At 40.6% G+C, this 21,277-nt stretch overlaps 1 protein-coding gene across 4 annotated transcripts in view; it reads right to left on the bottom strand.

Annotated features, from left to right (window-relative positions):
- RREB1 (ras responsive element binding protein 1) overlaps positions 1-21,277 on the bottom strand; it is a 154,637-nt gene that overhangs the window by 131,830 nt on the left and 1,530 nt on the right. The window contains exons 1-2 of one of the 4 annotated variants that reach the window (XM_030552347.1): positions 21,032-21,173; positions 20,705-20,884 (exon numbers count right to left, since the gene is read on the bottom strand). In XM_030552347.1, coding sequence (XP_030408207.1) covers positions 20,705-20,849 — 145 coding nt within the window. In that variant the 5' untranslated portion in view covers positions 20,850-20,884; positions 21,032-21,173. The other 3 variants (XM_030552350.1, XM_030552348.1, XM_030552351.1) reach the window with 3 other exon arrangements.

Here is a 21,277-nt window from a genome sequence, read left to right as displayed (position 1 = left end):
TGTTGTGAGTATTCATGTTTAAAAAAATTCCCTGAACTGCAACTGAGCTGCAGAAGCAGCAGTTGCCGCTGAAGCACTACCAGCCCTTCCCCCCCTCCCCCCCCCCCCAACTATCCCCACCCTCCAGGAGCTATCTCAAATCCTCAGGCTGTGTCGACTGCCAGCTGACAGAACTGTTTAGTCAGCAACTAGAGAGAGAGAAGCAGCCATCCTCTCCTCCATCACTCCCCTGCTGCCTTCCCTCATTACCTTTCTCTTCATAAACAGCTAGCAGAGGAAACACTCTGTTCTGCAGCCCCTCCCTCCCAAACAATGTCCATTAGCAGTTTTGTCAGCAACTTATCTAACTTTGCGTGTGGCTTTTTTTTTTTTTTTGAGCTTTGTCTAACCCTCCTTCCCCACCCCACCCCCTTAAACCAAGCAAGAAGAAATCCAGAATTACAGCTTCAACTGTAGCAACTTCCTCCATCTTCTGTGAGAATATCACGTCAGGGAGCTCAACATGTTTCACTTCCTTTCTGAAGCACAATAGCCAGGGCCCCAGGTGCCAAGGTTAGCTTGTCCTTTTCCTTTCTGAGAGCTGATTTCCAAGTTCTTTTCATACTAGCCTCTCATCAAATACAAAAAGCTTGAAACAGTACAAAATTACTACTGCTACAAATAATTACTTTGCACTTTTAAAGTGCATTTCCTCTGGTGCGAAGTGCTTTATAAAGGATTATCCACATTTTACAGAGAGGGAGCTCAAGCCTTGTCTATACAGAAAAGTTGCATCACTTTAACTGTACTAGTATCATTAAAGCTGTAAAATCACTCTCGTACAGAGGCAGTATTGCAGGGATGAAAGTGCTTATACCTGTATAGCTTATTCCCATAGAGGAGGTGATGTAAGTTATAGCAGTATAAGTGCACTCACACTAGGGGCTGTATCAGTATAACTATACTGGTTAAAAATAAATAAATATCACCCCCCCAACATAGTTATACAAAACTGCGTGGAGATCAGGCCTCAGGAACAGAAGTTAGGCAATTTGCCCAAGGCTACACAGCAAGCCAACAACAGTCACCAAAACAACCCTGGTTTCCAGACTCCCAGACCTTTGCTCTAACCCCTAGTGGATACTGTCTCCAAATTTGAAAAAGCACATCTAAAAGTGACCATTCCATAGAAATGAAATTTAATTCTTGGGGAATATATGCTCTGCAGCTCAGGAAAAAAGGCAAAGGGAAAAACACTAAATAATCAATTTAACTTACTAAGGAAAGAGTGGAACCAAAACAGCTGTTAACAGAAATGTCTATTTTTAATATTTAAAAAAACTGAACAGGTAAGTGAAAGATATAATTGCTCACCCAGATGGTGCTAAACAAATTTTGTCTTTATGTCTTTGTATTCTGGAATGCAAATTCAGGCCTCCTGGTACTGCACTGATTTTAAGGAACTGGGTCTGTTTACTCACTTGGCAAAACAGTCTAATTCTCAACATTAGCGGAGGTGGGAAAAGGGAGAAACTACTGCCTATATACTTCATGAAACTATGCATAGTTTATATAAAAATAACATGACTCAAAACAAAATATCCTCCATGTTCAGATGCCTGAAATGAACTACTATTTAGATTTTGCATCTGTGAAGCAGCTTCTCCTTCACAATATAAAGTCTGTTTTCATAGGGAAAGAACAAAACAAAAAACCCCACATACATCAGTTATTGGTCTCACACCGTAGCTTCGACTTCTATTCATCTCAAAAAGTTAGTTCTAGAAAAAATCATGGTATTTAAAAAAAAATCTTCTGTATATCTACTCATAATTGCTGCTTGTATCAGAGATGTAAAAATTATTGAAGCAAACAGAAAAATCCCCACACACACACACACACCCACAACAACCAACATACTAGAAGAGTGGTGAAGATTCAACTTAAATTTCATAGAAGCCGTGGAAAGAGTTTAGGACAGAACTCCTTCCTAACTTACACCTTTGTACTAAAAGCACTGCAGTACACATGCTACACAAGACTGCTCAGAGCAGCAGAGCCTATAGACAGGCAGCTGCAATATCTATATATGAAGAAGGTACATTTAGGATGAAGGTTTAGACTTTATTGTGAGTTTTCTGTATATCTACTCATCATTGCTGCTTGTATCAGTATATGAAGAAGGTACATTTAGGATGAAGGTTTAGACTTTATTGTGAGTTTTCTGTATATCTACTCATCATTGCTGCTTGTATCAGAGCCGCGTGCCAAAGGTTGCTGATCCCTGGTCTACGTCAATAATATGCAGGCTTCAACACTTCTCCATACTCTATGTTTTATTACTACACTTAAACTGCACTAACACAATCCATGAAGCATGTTTCCAAGAGAATTATTGCACTCTTATATTCAGGTGTTCAATGCTCCTTGGCTTTTAGCACACCTTAAGTCATGCACCTTATAACATGACCTTAGATGCCCAACAGTTGCTCAACGAGTTACTTTTAGAGATGGCTTAAATGAACTGTTGATACAGAGGACAAAATTCTGCTCTCGGTTACACAGGTTTACTTGGAGTAACTGCCTTGAACGAAGTCACTCCAGATATACCCTGGTATAGCCAAAACTAAACTTGGACCACAATCTTTGGTAGTAAGACAAAAAAAGATGTCCGGGGGGAGGGGAATCTTTTTATGACTTACGTATAATTTAAACAGATTGTCACATGGACATAAACTTAAAATAAAAGAAGAAACTACTTAAAAAGCAATTTTCAACAGCAATAAAACTTCTGTATTCCACTTGCTAACAAAGAGATTAGTATCTGAGGAGTGATGGTGGTGATTGGGTGAGGGAATCGGATGGTGTTTGCGTGGCCAAGGAAATAATAGTGAGATCACTAATTCATCGTTATGGGCTTCCACAAAATCAAAATAGAGAAAGAAAGCTATTTTGTCCCTCCCTACACCCTAAGTATAAAAGATAAGAAAAAGGCATCTTCAAGAGCAACAAAATATTACTCTAGCACCCAGAGAAATCCATTTAGGCTTTTTCCCTACTGTAAAAGTGCCTCTGATTCTGACTTATTTTAGCACTGTTTGTTGTCATATATCCAGCTGTGTATTCACCTCTGACTGGTGAAGAAGTTGTGTGAAATAGCAGCTTGGAAGGCAAACATTACAATTTGTCTCAAATGGAAGGGGAGGTGAAGTAGTAGTGAACCCCTATAAAAGCCTTCAACTAATATGTCTGCCTTTCTTTTCGTGTGCTACTAGCATTAAATGGTAAGAACGCACCTAACAACTGGTAGAAGTCTGAGAGGAAATCCGCAATTAACTTTAATGGAGTTTCAAGTCAGAATACAGATGGTTTATACCAAAAGTTGAATAAAGCACCTTATAAAAAGGGGATGCACCGTACCTGCATGACACAGCAAAACTACCCTCCAACTTCATGGCTGCAAAGGTCCATGCCTGAGCAGAACAGATGTGGTTCCTTTGCACAGCTGATGGCTTTGTGTATCCAACCCAGCAAAGGGTGTACAAGCGTACACCACAAAGCACAATTTAGCAGAAGCTCCCTGCAGTGCAACAAGGAGCTATTGGGATGCACATCTGCGTAGATTCCATGGCCCATCCCAAGCAACAGAGGCATGCTGGGAGGCTAGGTCAGTGAGTTGAAATAACCTTGGTAGAGTGACTCTGGGACTTGGGCAGTGAGGGACAGTAATGGGTAGGAAGACATCCTCTTTCTCCTACAGCCCCAACAAAGATACCCAGTGTTCAGCCTGCTACTCAGGGACAGGATGCCAGGGGATTTGGCCATGTAAGTATGTTCTTGTCTCCTGGGTTGCAGCTGTTAGATAAACAAAAAAAAGCTGGTTGTCTAAGTTACATACCTTGAGAATAATGCAGTTAGCACACAGCCAGGGTCTGCTTTCACATTGTTTTTTACATCCTGGAACTCAACTGTCACATACAGTCACTCCTGATTACGCACGCGAAAGCAGAAGTCAAGCCCACAGTCCAAGTCCATGCCAGTTTAGGGCTCAATTCCTTAGCACTCTCGTGAACTACACAACCCTCAGGACAGCAAGTACACAGAGCACTGCCAGAGTGCCTTAAAACCAATCTTGAACCCAAAAGTAAAGACCTTCATAGGCCATACCAAAAAGCATGGTTGGCAACTTAAGTCAAGATCCCCTAAAATGAAAACTTCACTGCATTTAGCTGATCCTTCACTTCATTTAACAGACATACCTTGTACTGTAGATGCTGGGCTACCAAACTGGTTTTACACAGAGATGCAGCGAAAATTCAGACTCCACTATAAAACAGTACAATGCCATAATTATACTTGGGACCCAATTCTGTTACTTTTAAAGGGATCTATAAAACACTTAACACTAAGAAGCTGAATACAGCCGTTATATCCAACAAACTGAATACGAGAGTAGCGTCCCGGGTTTAAAAAACAAACAAATGAACAAAAACAGAATTTATGTTTTTAAAAGTAACTATTTTCTAACACCCAGTAAAGGCATCTTTACTACTCAAGAGACTCAGACACCCAGACATTAAAATGTGCGCTACTTACAGCTAAATGCCAAGTTTTAGCAAGACTGACAAAGCCTCTTCATCAATCCAAGGCAAACTGAGTATCATGCAGTATATGGTGTATGGATTAAGAAGAGACTTTAGAAGCCAAGGCTCCTCTTCTGGTTTATGTCAGCATTACAGAGTGCAGAGCACTTTTCATAAGGAAAGGGTTTTCCTCTTGGTGACCTGGCCAATACGTCTCTTCTCCCCCCACCTTTCACTCTAGAGGTGGCTGCATTTCAGTAGCACAATATATCTATAGTTGTAAAGCACTTTGGAATCCTTCAAGGGATAAGGGTTTATAAAAATAAATGGGGTTATTTTGGATAGTGTGAAAAGCAAAATAATTTCCTTTGGAAAACTTCTTTTAAGCTTTCTTATTTGTTCCAGTCCCAAAGGGTGCTAATTCCCTTACAGAACAGAGAGAGAATTCCCTGCCCCAGAGACCTCAAGGATGTGATATATAAATACGCTGTGTGATTATAAGCATAATGGGATGGGAGTAGAAAAGAGTTATAGCAATAAACCTTTTTTAAAGCACGTCAGTGCAATTCCTATGCCAAATTTTTAGACCACAGTAGATCAGTGAATCCTGGCTTCCATTACCTGCAAACACTCAAGTATCTCTCAGCTTTGATGGGTTTTCTAACTTTTTATAGCTAGTATCACATGGATGTGGATGGTGTCCACAGGGTAAATGCCTATTGTGTCTGGCCAAGTTTCATTCCATAGGGTTCTAGTTGTACTTTAGTTGTGCTTGGAGAGTTTCAGGCTCCCCCTCCCCCTGATGGAATACTGGGCACACAGTTCTCGTCAATTAACGATACCTCTCAGAGGGAGGGCAGGGATCAGGAATCATTCAAATCATTAGGCCCTTGATCAGTTATCCATATCCTGATGTTAAAAGTCTGTCCATAAATTACATAATGCATAGGAGTGTCCTTAATTCTGTGCGTTTGTTTTAGTGTTACAAAGGAGGGTGGGAGTGCGAGTCTTGAAGAAAAGAAAAGAAAAAAAAATCACCAAAAAACATGTTATGTAATTTACGGACAGCCCCTAATGATTGTGCTAGCTTCCTGTGTCCAGTCTGCCTCTATTGGGCAAGTTTATTTAGATGATGGTGGAGAGAGAACCCTGGTTGTAGCCCTCAGCATTCCTGGAGTCTGACTATGGACTTGTCTTCATTAGGGGGGAAAAAACGGTATATTTTTAACACGTTAAAATCCCAGTATAGACACAGCAAGTTGTAGTTTTAACAGGTGTCAGCTGTTCAAGGTAAACCCTTGACTCCACCTAAGCATTAGCTCAACCAGTTCAGCAGCTGTTAAAAGCTGCGTGCCTTGTCCACTCTGGACTTTTAAAAGAGTTAGTTAGAAAGTTGGCTAACATGTTCTAGCAACATACTTTTAAATCCTAGTCAGGACAAGACCAAAGATTACCTATCACTATCATCTTGGTTGTTTTGCAGCTATTCTGAAGGCTCCATCTTGCAGTGTTCTATTTCGTCACTCCTACTTTTCAATCTGTATCTGTAAGCTATTTGGGACAAGGGCAGTGCTTTAGTATGTGTCTCTGTACCACCTAGCATCAATCCTGACTGCAGCATCTGATTGGTAATGTAACAGGCATTAATAAAAATATTGAAAGGCAGTCATTGTCTCCTACAGTGGTTTCAGTGATGCACTTTGAGATAACATACGGTCAATATGGGCACACACCTCTACATCTCTTTGTTCAGACCTGGACAGTGTGCTGACTCCATTCTTGTGCTCTGTGCATTAAGTCAGCTGATGCAGTCTCACTCAAAGTCCCTACATCTGAACATCAAGAGGAGCTGTTGGCCTGGCTTTTCCAGCAGAGGTCCATTAATTCTGAAACTTCTTTCCTTCATTAATCTGAGACATGCAAAAGTTTGATTTCAGATCATGGGCTGGTTTAAAGGTCCATTTATTTACTCAGGCTTTGGTGTGAGTTGTGAGAAAGGTTGACAACAGTGGACCTGTCTCCAAGCACAAAATCTCACTTTTTAAATGCAAATAATTCACGTTCCACCACATATCAGTTGGAAGCTAGATCCGATATATTAGCAATGACTAGATTTCACAGTGCTATTAGTACTTGTATGCCATCTATTAAATGACAATTGTCTATGAACCTACAGTTTTGTGTGTTCAGCTTCCTAGACAGGAAGTACGACCTACTGGTTCAGGCACAAGACTGGGAGCATCTCTGTTGCACTTTTCCAGTTGCAAAAATTGGGATAATACTTATTTTGTCTGAGCAGGCTGCTGGGACAGCTAATGTATTAAAATGTATGAAGTACTTGTGAGATTTCTGGATGAATATACAACGTGCTATCCCTATTAGTAAAACTAGCCTGAGTCTTAACAAAAACTTCAGCCTGACAGAGGACTATGACAAAATCCCAAAGAATGTAAATTATATTTGTCATTCATTGTATGGTATACAGCATCCCAGTACAATATTATTCTACTGTGCATTGGGGCGGCAGCACTTCACCCTGCTTATTTAGTCTTCTTGTGAAAAGTGCAGGACTGAGAGCCAGGAGACTGAACAGATCCTGCAATGTAGCCTCCTCCGCCAACGTGTCTCAGCCCTGAACTGGAAGAATTACTCCCAGACAGATAAGAAGGTAATTCACTTCTCATATATATTCAATCCAGGACCCTCTACCAAGTGCCTATTATAGGGGGGAATTTTGTAATGTGCACCTGTCTCAAAAAGGTCAGACAGCTAACTGGCGGCAATGACCTTAATTCATTGCTCCCCTGAACTGAATTTGAAATGTCAAACTACAAGGTAAAAAGCTTCACCGCATCTTATTACTAACACCCTGAGCATCCTGTCTCCCTGGAATCAAGGAGAATAAAAACAAATAAAAAAAGGTTGCTTTATATAAAGTAACCCCTGGTTTTGCCATCTGTTTTCTTCACACAATTCCCATCCAATCATTCCCCCTCTCCCCTTCAGAGTTTAAGGCGTGTTGGCTATGCTGACATCAGTGACTGGCTCCTGGGGCTGTGAAGACAGCTGTTGCTGCTCCTGCTCATGGCCAAGAGCCAAGTCTCTCTGCCTTTATGGTGATGCTCCCTCCTGCTCCCCCTCCCTCCCTTGCCCTCAGGCCCACATGTCTGAAGGGTGGGTGAAGTGGTCACTGGCAGCCTTTCCAAGCAAACTGAAGCAGAAAGCTAACTTTCATTCCCAGCCTCAGATCAGATGCAATCAAAATGTTAACCCCAAGTTTTGACTGTCATAAGTGAAACAACCGTATTTTCTTGCCAGACATCTGAGGCCCACATTGTCCTTATGACAGGTCACCTTTAAATGACAATCCACCACATGTACCTTATAGGGCGAGTATCTTTTTTGATGCAGATACTAGGGAGACAGGATGGCCGTAGGTTGCCATTTCAAATCCACGGCAACAGAGTGCATTTTCTGGAGTAGCTGCTTTGTACAACACCACTGCTTATTCTGCCCACAGAGCTGACTTAACCAGACCAGGGAAGGTCACATGATTGTAAGGGAATTCCTCAGTGATGCAGAGACATTGTAGGGACTCTAATTGTATTCTTCCTTCACCCTACAAGCAGCACTAGGGGGACAAAAGGGTGTGGCTAGAGAAGATGGAGCCAAGTCAATCCTCAGTTGATGCATTTTTGACTCCTGGATACCATTTGCAGCCAGCACACCTAGAAAAGGGAGATAACCTGCACTGCATCAGGATCAGGGGAGTGAAAAAATGGTCTTTAAAGGCACCTTTGTTTTGTGGCTCTGCAGCCCAGGCCCAGTATGCCACATTTAACAAATTATGCATAAAATTAAAAAAAATACATATGTTTGAGTTGTTGAAATACTAGTTTTTGTTTAGATATTGCAGACACTGCATTTGTTTTTGTATACTTCAGATTCCTAATTAACATAATTTTAAAGAACATACACAGCAACATTTATTCCAGTGTTTCTTCAAAGCCACCTCCCAATGGGCCAAATTCTGCAGCCCTTTCTTAAGCTGAGAAGTGTTTACTCAGGCAGTCTCACTGGCTTCAATGTGTGAACAAGTACAAAACATACAGTGAGCATGGGTTGCAGATTCTGTCTCTTGTCGCAAATAACTTTTTTGAAAAGTAAAAGCAGGCCCTAGTCCTGATAAAATTTAAACTTAACTTAACCCACAAGTAGTTTGACAACTCATATGAGTAAAGTTATGCATATATTTAAATATCTCTATGATTAGGAGCTGGCACAAACACAGGTATCGTGACCCTCTCCTCATCCCTTTGACACACTAAATCCCTAATATGTTAATGAACAATATTTGGGGTCTGAAAGGGCTTTTTCTGCATTGCTACAAGTTAGAGAGTTAAAGAAGATAACCAACACATGCTGAGCAGATTTTACATTCACGTATTTCTTAAGGAGAATTAAAAAAAAAAAAAAAGAATTGCCAGGAAGATGGAAAAAGAGGGTAGGAACAGGTTAGGCTCCTGATGCTCAGTTTATCTAGACTAAAAGGAGTACCAGTAATGCAAATACATAAGTGCTGCACATCAGACACAATACGCGTAAACACCTTGAGATGACAAGAAGAGAGACACCTATAAAATAATTGTATTTACAGTAAAGATTAAAAACACTAAACATTAAAATGATTATTTGTTACACTGAGATTAATAAAACTATTGTACGTTACTTAAAGAAAAAAATGTGTTATAGACACACAACTCTCAACCTCCTTCCCCAGCCCCAGAATGGAAAGGAGCTGATGCAAACATAATGAAGAGTTTCTAGAACAAGCCAGTCAAATTCATTAAAGTCTTCATGAACTCAGCAGGGCAAAACCCATTCCTGTTTTCAGAGCTTATTACAGCAACATGACTAAACATGCTCAACAGTCCAATTTGATAGGATGCATCCATTTGTTAAAGCTAAAGGAAGATGCATTTCTGTTATATATGGTACCAATGCTGACACGTTTTTTCAAAAGATGTTTAGAAAATAAACCTGCTGCATGCATTCAAGTCACAGTATCATTGGCCTTTTATGTGTTTAACCTGTACTTGCAATGCACCGTGGGCAAATATCTGACTTCAGCTTATTCCAGCTCTAGTAACACTGAACTGCATTTGACTGGGAGAAACCCAGACACAATGGAATGCTGGAGTTCTGAAACTCAACTAGTTAGTACTTAGTGTCACATATATTACCTTTGGTTTGGTTTAATCCAGGTAACCTGATTAAAATGGAGCCTTCTCTAGGGGGATCTGTTTCTAGTGATTTCCATTACTCAATATACTTTCACACTTTATAAACCAGGATATGAGATATACATTCTAGCTGGCATGCATTTTTTTTTTAAATCTTAAATGTGAATTATTTATGCTGCTGCACCCTAAGGAATGAAGTTAGATAAGGTTTTGACTGGAAAGAGTGAATATTTTAGTAGAATTCTGTACTGTACCAACAATGGGATTATTAAGGGAATGGCACACTGCTCTATTTCCAGTTTCTTCCTCAAACCTCTACATTTCAGGATTTTAACGCTTGGCATGTTTACATCAGGGCCTAAAACAACACAAACAAACCCAATGGATGTGCAATGAAGTTTTAAAATATGCACAGAATTTTTAGGCGTATACTCACTGCAAAACTTAAAAAAAAACAAAAAACAACTACCCAACCTAAAGATTATTAACCATGTATATTTACTGATGCTACTGCATAGAGAATCAGCATGCCTTTCCTTTATGGGTGAACAAAGTGTTCATAAGAAGTGCCCAATTCGTGCAACCAAAGTCCTCTGTTTATATACACAAGCCAGGGCGGTAGTAGTACAAGATTAGGACAACCTCCAGGGGTAAGAGGGAAGTTATTATTAAATATTTATATTGCAGTAGTGACTATGAGGTCATGTCCACATTGTGCTAGACACTGGACAAACGTGGTAAATGTATGAGAGTCCCTGCCCCCCAAAATGTATAATCTAGGAATTAGGATATAAGAGGTGGAGGAGATAAACAAGTTGGCCGAAGTGGCAGAGGAAGAAAGGATGGGTTAAGCAAAAACAAGAAGACAGGATATTTTAGCAAGTAGTTATTCAGTATCTATGCCCTCCTTCAGTTAATCCATTAAATCGCTGACTTCTTGGCTAAGTCAGCCAATAAGGTGACAGAACCAATTTTAGTGATTTTTTTTGCTATGTCTACATCCACACACTGGGAAATACTAGACTGAGTACTAAACCAACTCAGTTCTGGATTATTTTAGCTGTTATTGAGAGAATATTTGTAGTAACTTATGTTACATTCATTTGTATTGGTCATCTGGACTATTCAAAGGACATCTGACTCTCTCTCTCTCTAAATAATCAAATACTAATTAGCGTTTGTGGAAGGAGCTGTTGTATTCAAACCGCTTGCTAGGAACCATTACTGAGCATGTGACAGGTACGCATGGTTGTGTTTGTCCCATCCAACGTGAACAAACTATTTTTGGTCCAAAGACTTTTTACTGTACATTTTAAAAAGGAAGCACGTGAGCACAGACATGGAAACACTTACTGTAAGTTAAATGAGTGAGGCAGAACATGTAAGAGAGCAGCTTCCAGAAAACCAGGTCAGATCAGGAGCCAGCAAATACTTCCTCAAGAGGTCACTCAACATTCTATATGGTCACGCAACATCTACAGTATAGCTGACAGAGTAGTGTGTGCGCTGAATATTACCAGATGACTACTAGTTTTCAATTGCATACGAATAGTGGATTCAAAACCCACATGCTGAAGGATTTGGAGTAAGAGCTACATAATACTGGAAATAAAAACTTTGGCCCAAAACAAGCCCCTTAGATCCATATACAGAGAGAAGAATCTTCCATGTGTATCTCTCACGCTTTCTCCATGGAAGGCTGGATCCTTGGGACACAAAGTCTCCCTATCATTCCCCACAGGGAACCCACTGGAAGGTTAACACAGCCTCTGGGTTGCAGAAGATTTTTCCAGGGACAGCTGTGAATGGAACTCAACTGCCAAGGAACCAGAATGGAGAAAGACATTTTGGAGGCAGCATAGAGGGAAATGGTACCTATTGTGGCTGTCAGGTGGAGAGGGCTACGCAGGAAAAAAAAAACAACTCACAATATATGTTCAACATGGCCCATTTAATGTTCCTGTGAGAACCTTAACTTTCATTTTTGACTTTTGAGCATTTAAGATGAGTCACCTTAGCTTTTTTCCCCTCAAGGTGGAAAAAGAACCATGAAAAATCCAGAGCAACTAGACTTAAAGAGCTTACAAATTCCACTAGCTTTGCAAGCAGAGCTTGAAAACTGCCTGAATTGCAGTTAATAGGGCTGCAGAGTTTATAGATTCTGTTGGTTCCCTCCTGCAGTGTTTAAAATGTGCATGGCTTCCTTATAAGCTACTAGGCATCCACTATGACATATGGATCACTTCACCCTCTACTCAAATTTAGTCTCTAATTAGGGACTGCATGGCAGTCATTCTGTGCACAGCAAAGCTACGGAGCTGTCTGGTCTTTTTATAAATAAAAAATAGTAATAATAAAGGTGAGGAAGGAAAGAAAAAAAGTTTCTTCCATAAAAGTGAAGGAGTTTAGGTAGACAGAATGGAGCAAATGCTGCAGATCTTAAATGGAGCAGAGTTTCCAATGACTTAAACAGGAGTTCTGCTCAATCACAAACTACAGAAATTACCTAAAATTGCAACAGGATGAGGATAGTGGATTTAATACGTTTACTGATTCAAACATTGCTATGGGACCTTACAGGGTAGGAAAGTAACCTATTTGCCATGAAAGCTGTTGTGGGATTAGTTACCAGAAACTGTCAGGGCCTCAACTTTAAGTCTCATTTGGAAGTCATATGAATGTAAAAACTGACACATATTTGAGCCATCTCATTAGGAAAAAAACAAATGCTATCTTGAGATGTTAAAAATTCTCTCTTGAGAAAGAGAAATAGATCATTAGTTTCAAATAGCATAAAGTGTAAACTACATCTACACAGAAAAGCACTTGTTACCCCTCATTTAGTTTATACCCTACATCTGGGGAGTGTACCTTGCATTTGCAAATGGAAGATCTTAATAATCCATTAGGCCTTTTCAACCTCTAACTTCTACAGCATTCAATTATTCTTACCGTAAGTTAGTATCTTCATTTAAACAACCCCCCCCATTCAAGCTGTGACACAAATTAAAGCTGTGACACAAATTACTAGAGTAAAAACAATATGAGATAACAACTGTTCGGGGGAAAAAGCTGTAACAGCACGTGACTTACACATGGCAACCACATTAAAAGGTCATGGCCATATACTGCCCATTGCCGCATGCATGCAGATCCACGGACATCAGAGTAGAGTTCCACACATGGATGCAGAACAGTATAGGATCATTAATATCTTGGCTGCTTCTCAGGTTTTCAAAACACTAAAAGAAATTAGGCATCATAATGACTTCTTTATGTCAAGACAAGCATTTTTTTCTAATCTTAGAAAAACCCACCTGATTTTAGTAAATTCCTTCCTGCTTCCCCCAATCAAATCTGACAACCGTGAAAATTATTTCTAAATTGATCCCTCCCACCCTCAAAAGGAAATAGAAGAAAGATCTTGTTTGCTAGGACTACCCAAAGCAAATCTCTATGGCTAAGTTATAAAATAGGGGGTTAAAAAAGGAAGTATGGAAACAACAACAACCTATACATGGAGAAAGTTTACTGCTGTAACGTGCATAATGTATTTATATGAATTGCTGTATGGTAAAAAACCTCAAGCTTCTGAACACTTACATCATATACAAGATGGAAAGATCCTCAACAGTGTCCTCAATAAAACAAGCTACACAAAATACAGATGACAAAAGAAAAGGCTACCTGCATTTTTAGCATTTTAATGTTTTGTTTCCCTCATCTTTAAAACAAAAAAGGAACCAAATTCCTACAGAAACTCATTAAAAACTGGCTATTAAAAGTTCATTCATCTTCCAGCTTCAGAAGATAAATGATGGCATCTATCCACATCGGCACTTGTTGGTGTAACTTATGTCACTCAGACAGGTGTTTTTTTTCACACACCTGAACGACACAAGTTATACCGACAAAAGTGCTAGTACAGACACAGCCTCAGTGTAGACACAGCCTCAGAAGGGACTTAGAAGCATCTGAAAAATTTACCTCAAAGCTTAAAAAAATAATATTCTTTTTGTTCCAAACACATTAGTTTTCAGTTTATAATTTGAAAGAGATCAAGCTGATCTGACTGACAGGCTCCAGGAAGATATGGGAGTCTCACATCTTCCTCCAAACTGATGTGATGAAAAGAAACAAAATCCAAGTAATCCACCAATGTCACCTAAAAGCTCTTTTGCACTATGCTAAGAACCTATGCTAACATTTAAGTAGAGAAATTCAAATACTACATTTAATATCCTTCCATGACAAAAAACGATAGTAATGCAAACATTGGGTGGGGGAGAAGGCTGTAATCAAAGCTGTTAAAGATCTTAATCTAACAGCCCTCAGAGTGCCTATTTAGTATACAAGTCTAACTATGTCTTGGGGAGAGGGTTTCCAACAGCTTTTCTCCACCCTGTTAGTTCCATCCTGACGGAGCTCAGGGAGTCTACAGGTGAATCCTCATTCAGCTATTCAGCTGCTCTGTCTCTAGGGCCTTTGCTGCAGTGGCGCTTTACAGCGCTGCAACTTTCTAGCTCAGGGGAATGAAAAAACACCCCCCGGAACGCAGCAAGTTACAGCGCTGGAAAGTGCCAGTGTAAACAGTGCCCCAGCGCTGGGAGCGTAGCTCCCAGTGCTGTAAGCTAATCCCCATGGGGAGGTGGAGTACCTGCAGCGCTGGGAGAGCTCTCTCCCAGCGCTGAGCTCTCCCAGCCCTGGCGCCGCGACCACACTCGCACTTCAAAGTGCTGCTGCGGGAGCGCTCCCGCAGCAGCGCTATACAGCTGCAAGTGTAGCCATACCCTAGGACTTTACAGAGGCTTTCAAATACTTGTTTGAATCACACTGAATAAACAGTCTCCACCCAGTCACATACTTCCTTTGTCTAAAGCACCTATTCACAGGCAACTACTGTACTGATTGGTAAGCAGGCCAAACTGAAAGCTGAAGTACCATTAAAACCAAGATTCCCGGAATGCCTCCAGATTGCTAGAGAAAACACAGGTCCAGATTCCGTTCTGTTACGTCAGGGTAATTCCAGACAAACTCCACCGACCCAACAGAGCTCTGTCAATTTTACTCTAGTTTAACTGAGAGCGGAATCCGGGCAACACGTCTTATTGCCCTTTCCAGGCTAGTTTACTCTGAACCATTTCCACTGCTATAGGAGTGTGAAAATGAGAAAATCTTTTCAAATTGCCTGTTAACTGGACTTTTTATTTCACAGGAAAGCAATATTAATATTAGCTTCAAAGCAGTTAATCATTCATGTAAGCACAAAAACAAATAACAGGATGCTTTATTTCTGCCTTAAGAGTTGTAGCCTCTCAAATCATGTATGTCCTACCTTAAAGGGTTGCTATATGAAACCAATTGATGGCCAGGGTGGAGCTGAAAGAACTTTTAAGGTGGGAAATGCTAATGACTGGTTTGCATCCAAGATGTACTATCATCAGATTTCTGCACTGGAAGAACAAAGAAAGTCAAATCTCCAACTCCTGATCAGATGTATCCCATATCACTGTACTTCCCAGCCCAGCCCAGCCCATCTATTTTCATTAGTAATTAAACACTAATGACTGAACCTGACCAGGCAGAGCTAAGCAAAAAACAATGGATGTTTTTCCCATGGCAAGTGATATCAAACTTTTCAGCACATCATCAACAGTGAAAGGCGGGAGAGTGGGATTTCTACTCAGTCTGTACCCCATCCCCCGTAAAGGAATATTTTTCATCCATGACATCTTTGTATATGGTGACTGAAACATAATAATTGTAACTGCTGTTTTAACTAAAATACAAGAAATGGAAAGTAGACCTTTTACAGTCCTCAGAAGAGCCAGTTTTAATTTTCAACACCAGCCTCTAACAAAATCAGATCTCCCAGCCAACAATAAGAAATTGGCTAGTCCCATTGTTTCCTTGAAGAGAACACACTTCCTCCTCCCAATTCTATATGTGATCTCCCAAGACATTTCTTGGCAAGGTTGTAGTAGGTATATGAACACCGTGGTCATAATTAAAATTATATGAAGAGAACACAGTGCAAACAAACTCTGCCCCTTTTCAAAGCTTCAGTTTTCTCTCCTGAAATGCATTCTAAAAGTTGTGATGGGGGGGCTGGAGGGAGGAAGGAAGAACACTGGTGATAATGCAAACTACGAACCATTTTATTTGAATTTAGAAAGGAGGTGAAAGAGTAACAGATGTGAAAGGCAGGCATCCTCACTACTTTCAGCAGAACTAAAATAGTACTGCCAATCTCCTCTAAGAGAATGGAACGATTATCAGTTGGGGCAGGTGGGGGGGGGGGGGAGAACGTATTGTCACATTATCACAGAGACTGTGGATCATGACATGTATTCATAATAATGGTCCAGTAATACATTTCTCTCTTTTTAATGAAAATCTTGCCAATATTTAAAAGAAAATTATGTCATATGATTTCACATGCTTTAAATTTGTAAATCAATACAGATGACAATTTTAGTTAAGAGGATTTTCTGCACAAAAAAAGGATCTAAAACTTTTCTAAACAAAACAGAATGTACTTGTTTTCTGCCTGTTGCTGCAGAATCTTTGGTGCAGATTTTTCCAAGTCTGTCTGCACAGGCTGCTATCCAACATACATCAGTTGCTCACAGAGCAATGAATAACAGATAACTCTTCAAGGACATTTGTAAAGGGCACAAATCAAGGGCCAAATCCTGCAAACACTTAGGCACATGAGTAAGTTTATTCACATGAGTAGTCCCAATAGGCTATTTATGTGAGTAAATTTACTCATATGCCTAAACATTTTTCCAAGATTTCACTCCAAGATCTTTGTCTGACACTTAAAAAAGAACCACTGTAAGTAAACTAAAAATTTATTTACAAACTTAAAAAAAACAGAATCCCTTACAAATACACTTGGGTTAATTTTAGCATCCTTCTGTATAGCTGCTTAGCAACACTTATCCTATGACCTTCTAAGCACCACCTACTTTTACAAGGGATAATGAATATAACCAAAGGGATTTCTCTCTATTTTTGTAATCTATACAATGCAAGTACAAGATTAATTTTTATTTCAAGAAGAATTCCAACAGGCCAAACTATGTTTCTAATTAACAGAGTTTTCACTAACTAAAGGAGAGTAAATTCATGGTGCAGCTATGAACATACTATGCCATTAATCCAAACAAAAAACAAAAGCACTGCAGAAAATAAAACAGAATTTTTTGTAATATGTTGTGTTCACCTTGGGTATTAAAAGGAGTTTATTAAAATTACTATTGACACACAACACAGACATTCAGCTTTTTCAATCCTGAAACTTCAGGGATCTCCTGACCCTCAAATCCAAAATAAAGACCATATGACCAAAGGGTCACTGAATGATGTAAACAGTTAAGAATGGATGCACCACTTGTACCAGCTGAGTCAAATTGAAACATTCAACTATACTGAAATCTGCTAATAAATTAAACTTCAAACTTTGGAGAAAAGGACAGCTAAGCTTATGAAACTAAATTTTAAAGCATGTGTTATATTCTGTTTTAATACCAAAGAACACAAGTTCCCTATTGCAAGAATAAAGATGTTTTTATAAGAAATAAGAATGTGGGAAGATTGTTAAAGGATAGATAAATTAATAGCTAAAGAAAACTACTGATTGGTAACTGAAGAGATGACAATTTAAAAATAAATGGTTTCCTATGAAAATAAGCTTGTAGAAAGCGTACAAAACTGTCTAAATGATGTGGTTTTTTAAAGCTACAAGATACCAGTCAGGTTCTAAATGTGAAAACCTAATCAAAAAGAGAGAAAAGCATCAAGATCAGACCAAGTGCATTGTACCAAGTAAGGACATTAGGTGTGTTCCCCACTGAATGGTGAAAAGAAGTGTTGTGGTAACCTGACTGATTGGATGATGGATCCATGCTGTTTCTGAGTTTCTAACACACAAAGGAATCTATTCTCCCATGGATGTACCTAACTCCTGTTAATGCTAATGGGCATTATGCATGCACGCCAATAGAATATACCCCATAATCTTCAAAGGGAAAATTAAAACCTAAAACAAATATGGCTGGCTTGGCCATGAGTCACTGCTCCCTCTCTCACACACCGAACAACTCTGTGGAAAAAGGGAATTGTGGTAACGTATTTTATGTGCTTCAAAATAGTAGGTCTCAACACAGAACTTCAACCTTATAATAGAGGTTTCCACTATAAACTTAAGAGACGGCAGGCCAATTTATGTCTTTGACAACTCCGACTGTAGTTGTTAAAAAGCAATTACTTGTTTTAAAAAGCACAGTAATTGAATCTAGGGTCTGAATTAGAAGGGCTGGAGAAAAGGACGACGATTATTCTCTCTCTCCCACACTATTCCAAGTAACATTTAGATACTAGTTGAGTATGTAGTTTAACAGAAGCACATAACCACACTTGATCTTATCTAAATCATAAGACATGCAAAATAGGATAGTGAAAGTTAAGATCTACTTTGGTTTTTTTCAGAAATCACTTCAATAAGCTCCTTCATAGGATTAAAGCATCTCTGCTCCTTTCAGCTATCATCCATCCTAGGAGCAACAAACAAAACAGAACAAAACCAAATTCTCCCCATCTTTACCACTGATTGAATCATTTAGAAAAATCCAGCCTACAGAGGAAGAGATAATTTGGATATTTAATCAACCAAACAGATCTGCACCTTAGTCCTTAAAAAAAAAATAAAAAAAAATCTGTCCACCTCACCCATGTCCCAAAAAGAAACTATGTGAGAGTGAGTACTGGTGGTGCTGCTGCTGCTGCTGGTGGTGGCTCTGAAGCCGTGTAGAATTTCGTAATGGAATGTGAACTGCTCATCCGGATCTGGGCTCCAGTTCTGTCTTCTACCCAGTAAGGAGCAGGGGAGGACAAATCTGCTGAGCAAGTAGAAATACTCTCCTCCTCTTTTATAACCCATCAAGGATGCATTGCAGAGCGCAGGAAGATAATGTAATTCAGAGGTAAAAAAAAAAGGGGGGGGGGAGGGAGGAGAGAGAAGGAGCCAGAGGAAACTTATCAACGACATGACAAAGTTCAATCCACCACCCTCCCCTCCCTTCTCTAAAAAGTTTAAGCATCTCCAACTAGTCTCCGTCTCCCCTACTCTGCCCGACAACAAGATGTGTCTGTCTTGGGAGCACGATGTTGCACAATTAGAAAACTGAAGTTGAGTACAGAACACAAGCCACGCTTCCCACTGCTGCTTCTCCCTCCCAGCCACCCATATTACAGTGTGTAACAAGTCCAATTCTGGACATGGTGCCAAGCCCAGCCTGTGCAGGCTCATTATTTGTTAAACTGAAGGGAGAAAGAAGTGCGGGGGGCGGGAATCAGATTCTTGTAGTATTGACTACTAAGCCCAAAGGAGGAGGATCTGCATCCTCACTGCAACTCCCACTTAGCCACAGAGAGAGAAAATAGGCTGATCAACAGAAGAGAGAAGAGGAAAAAACCTCTCCCTTGCTTCTTAGCAACGATTAAGGTCGCAGTTTCCTAAGAGACGAGTCTTGACTAGTCCACATCAACATGGGGGGTGGGGGGAGAAGAGAGAGAGAGAAGGGAAAAACTTTGCTTTACAAAAAGAAGTCCTTATTCCATGAGATCTTAAAAAACTTAAGTTATTAACACACATACAAAATTGCAACAAGAGTAAAGGATAAAAGTTGGAGCGCGAAGAAGAGAACTATGCAAGATCTGGTCCAGCAAGTGAAAGATTAGCTAATATACCCCGTTTTAAAAGAACTGGCAAAAGTAAATATGATCTGAACTATTTCCCCTATTTCGGATGCTGCCCAGGCTCCTTCCTGTACTCGTGACGATGTGTGTGTGTTTCTTTCCTCCTACAATCCACATCGCACACACACAGATGTGTCTCTGCCACAGCATAATGGCAGAGGAAAGAAAAGAAATACAAACACAACACTTCTCTTTGTTTTAATAAGTGTGAAAACTCCAGAGACTTCTTTTAAAAGAAGAGACTCAGAGAGTTGGTAACTTTACAACAACAAATAAAGGCCAGGAAGGGGAAAGGACACACATGATCATGCAAGGTCCCCACCTCCCTCCCAAGGGCGGAGCGGGGTTGAGAAGAGAGGTATCAAAGTGCAAATTAAAGACACACATGGATGCTTCATCAACGAAACAAGCTGAAAAGTTAGCAAAGAGATGTACAGAATAAAACGTTTTCTACCTTGAAAGAGGAGCCTTCATCTCACGTTTTTTAAAATCCAACTCCTCCCCCCCAAAAAAGGGGGGGGAATAAAAATGAAAAAAGGCTAAGGGAAAGGGGAGTCTGTAGTGTAGGAGGAAGGGATGAGTTGGGTTAAAAGAGGTTTCTTCCTCGCAGCCGTATCCAAATTGCGGTGGTTGCTGGTTAAAAATAAACTTTGCAGCAGGAGGGGGAGATGATCTGGCCGGATTCCTGAGCTCAGACGGTTTAATATGGATGAGCATCAGGTCCTGCTGCAGGCAAAACGCTGCTGCTGGTGCTGCTGGTTGGTAGAGAGTCTGCAACAGGGAAGGGGGGGGGAGAAGGAGCAAAGGAGAGAGAGGACAGGAGGGAGGAGCGGGAGGTGGGGGTGGAAGGGAAGAGGGAGGCTACACAAACTCATCATCATCTCCACCGCTGCCAGCCAAACTTCTTTTCTTTACAGAAAGGAACCCAAGAAACCCTCCAACTTCTCTTTTTAAAAAGTTGATCAAAAATGAACTTTTCTCTTGAACAAAAAATTGCAACTTCCTGAACCCCTCTCTCCACCGCTCCTCCCCAAAAGTTTTTCCCCCTTAAAAAAAAAGACCCTCATACTTAGCCACTGCTGCTTCTTTGTAACAGAGTTAAGAGCATAGGTAGAAAGGTCCGGTCGTACTTACGCTTGCTTTTGCTGGGGCTGGGCTGTTTGCGTCGAGACATGATGCGCTGATGATGGGTTGGTGAAGCGGGGGGGGAGAGAAGAGACGCAAAGTTGTTCCGGAAAATGGAATCAAAATGGCGTTTCTGTGGATGTGCAAAGTTCATCAACTCCACAGTAACTTCCCTTCGTCCGCTTCTCCCTGAAGGGGGGAAGATGGGCACAGTTAGGGACCCCTCCACCTCTGCAGCGGTGCTGTGCGGGCGCCCCCCTCCCTCGCGCACACTCCCCCTCTCCCCCGCGCGCGCACACACACACACACTCGCGGCTGTGCCTCGCTCCCTCTCACCCTGATAAGTAGACACATCACGTGTTGCTCCTGCTAGTCTCCTGGGGACGTGTTACTCGGGCTGCCGCTGCTACTATAGCAGCCTGTTGCAAGTAGCAGCATCTCTAGCTCTCCTCTCGGAGCGGGGAGGGGCTCCGCCAAGGAGAGAAGTGAGCGAAACTTTTTTTTCCTCCTCCTCCACCCCAGTTGCGTGGAGCCAGCTTCCTGCCTAGAAACTTTTGCGAGCTGGCAATTCCTAACTACAGA

This window comes from Gopherus evgoodei, chromosome 2 (genome assembly GCF_007399415.2).
Source record: "Gopherus evgoodei ecotype Sinaloan lineage chromosome 2, rGopEvg1_v1.p, whole genome shotgun sequence".
Lineage (NCBI taxonomy): Eukaryota > Metazoa > Chordata > Testudines > Testudinidae > Gopherus > Gopherus evgoodei.
The sequence above is the reverse complement of the archived record's forward strand: the minus strand, read 5'-3'. Positions and strand labels throughout refer to the sequence as shown.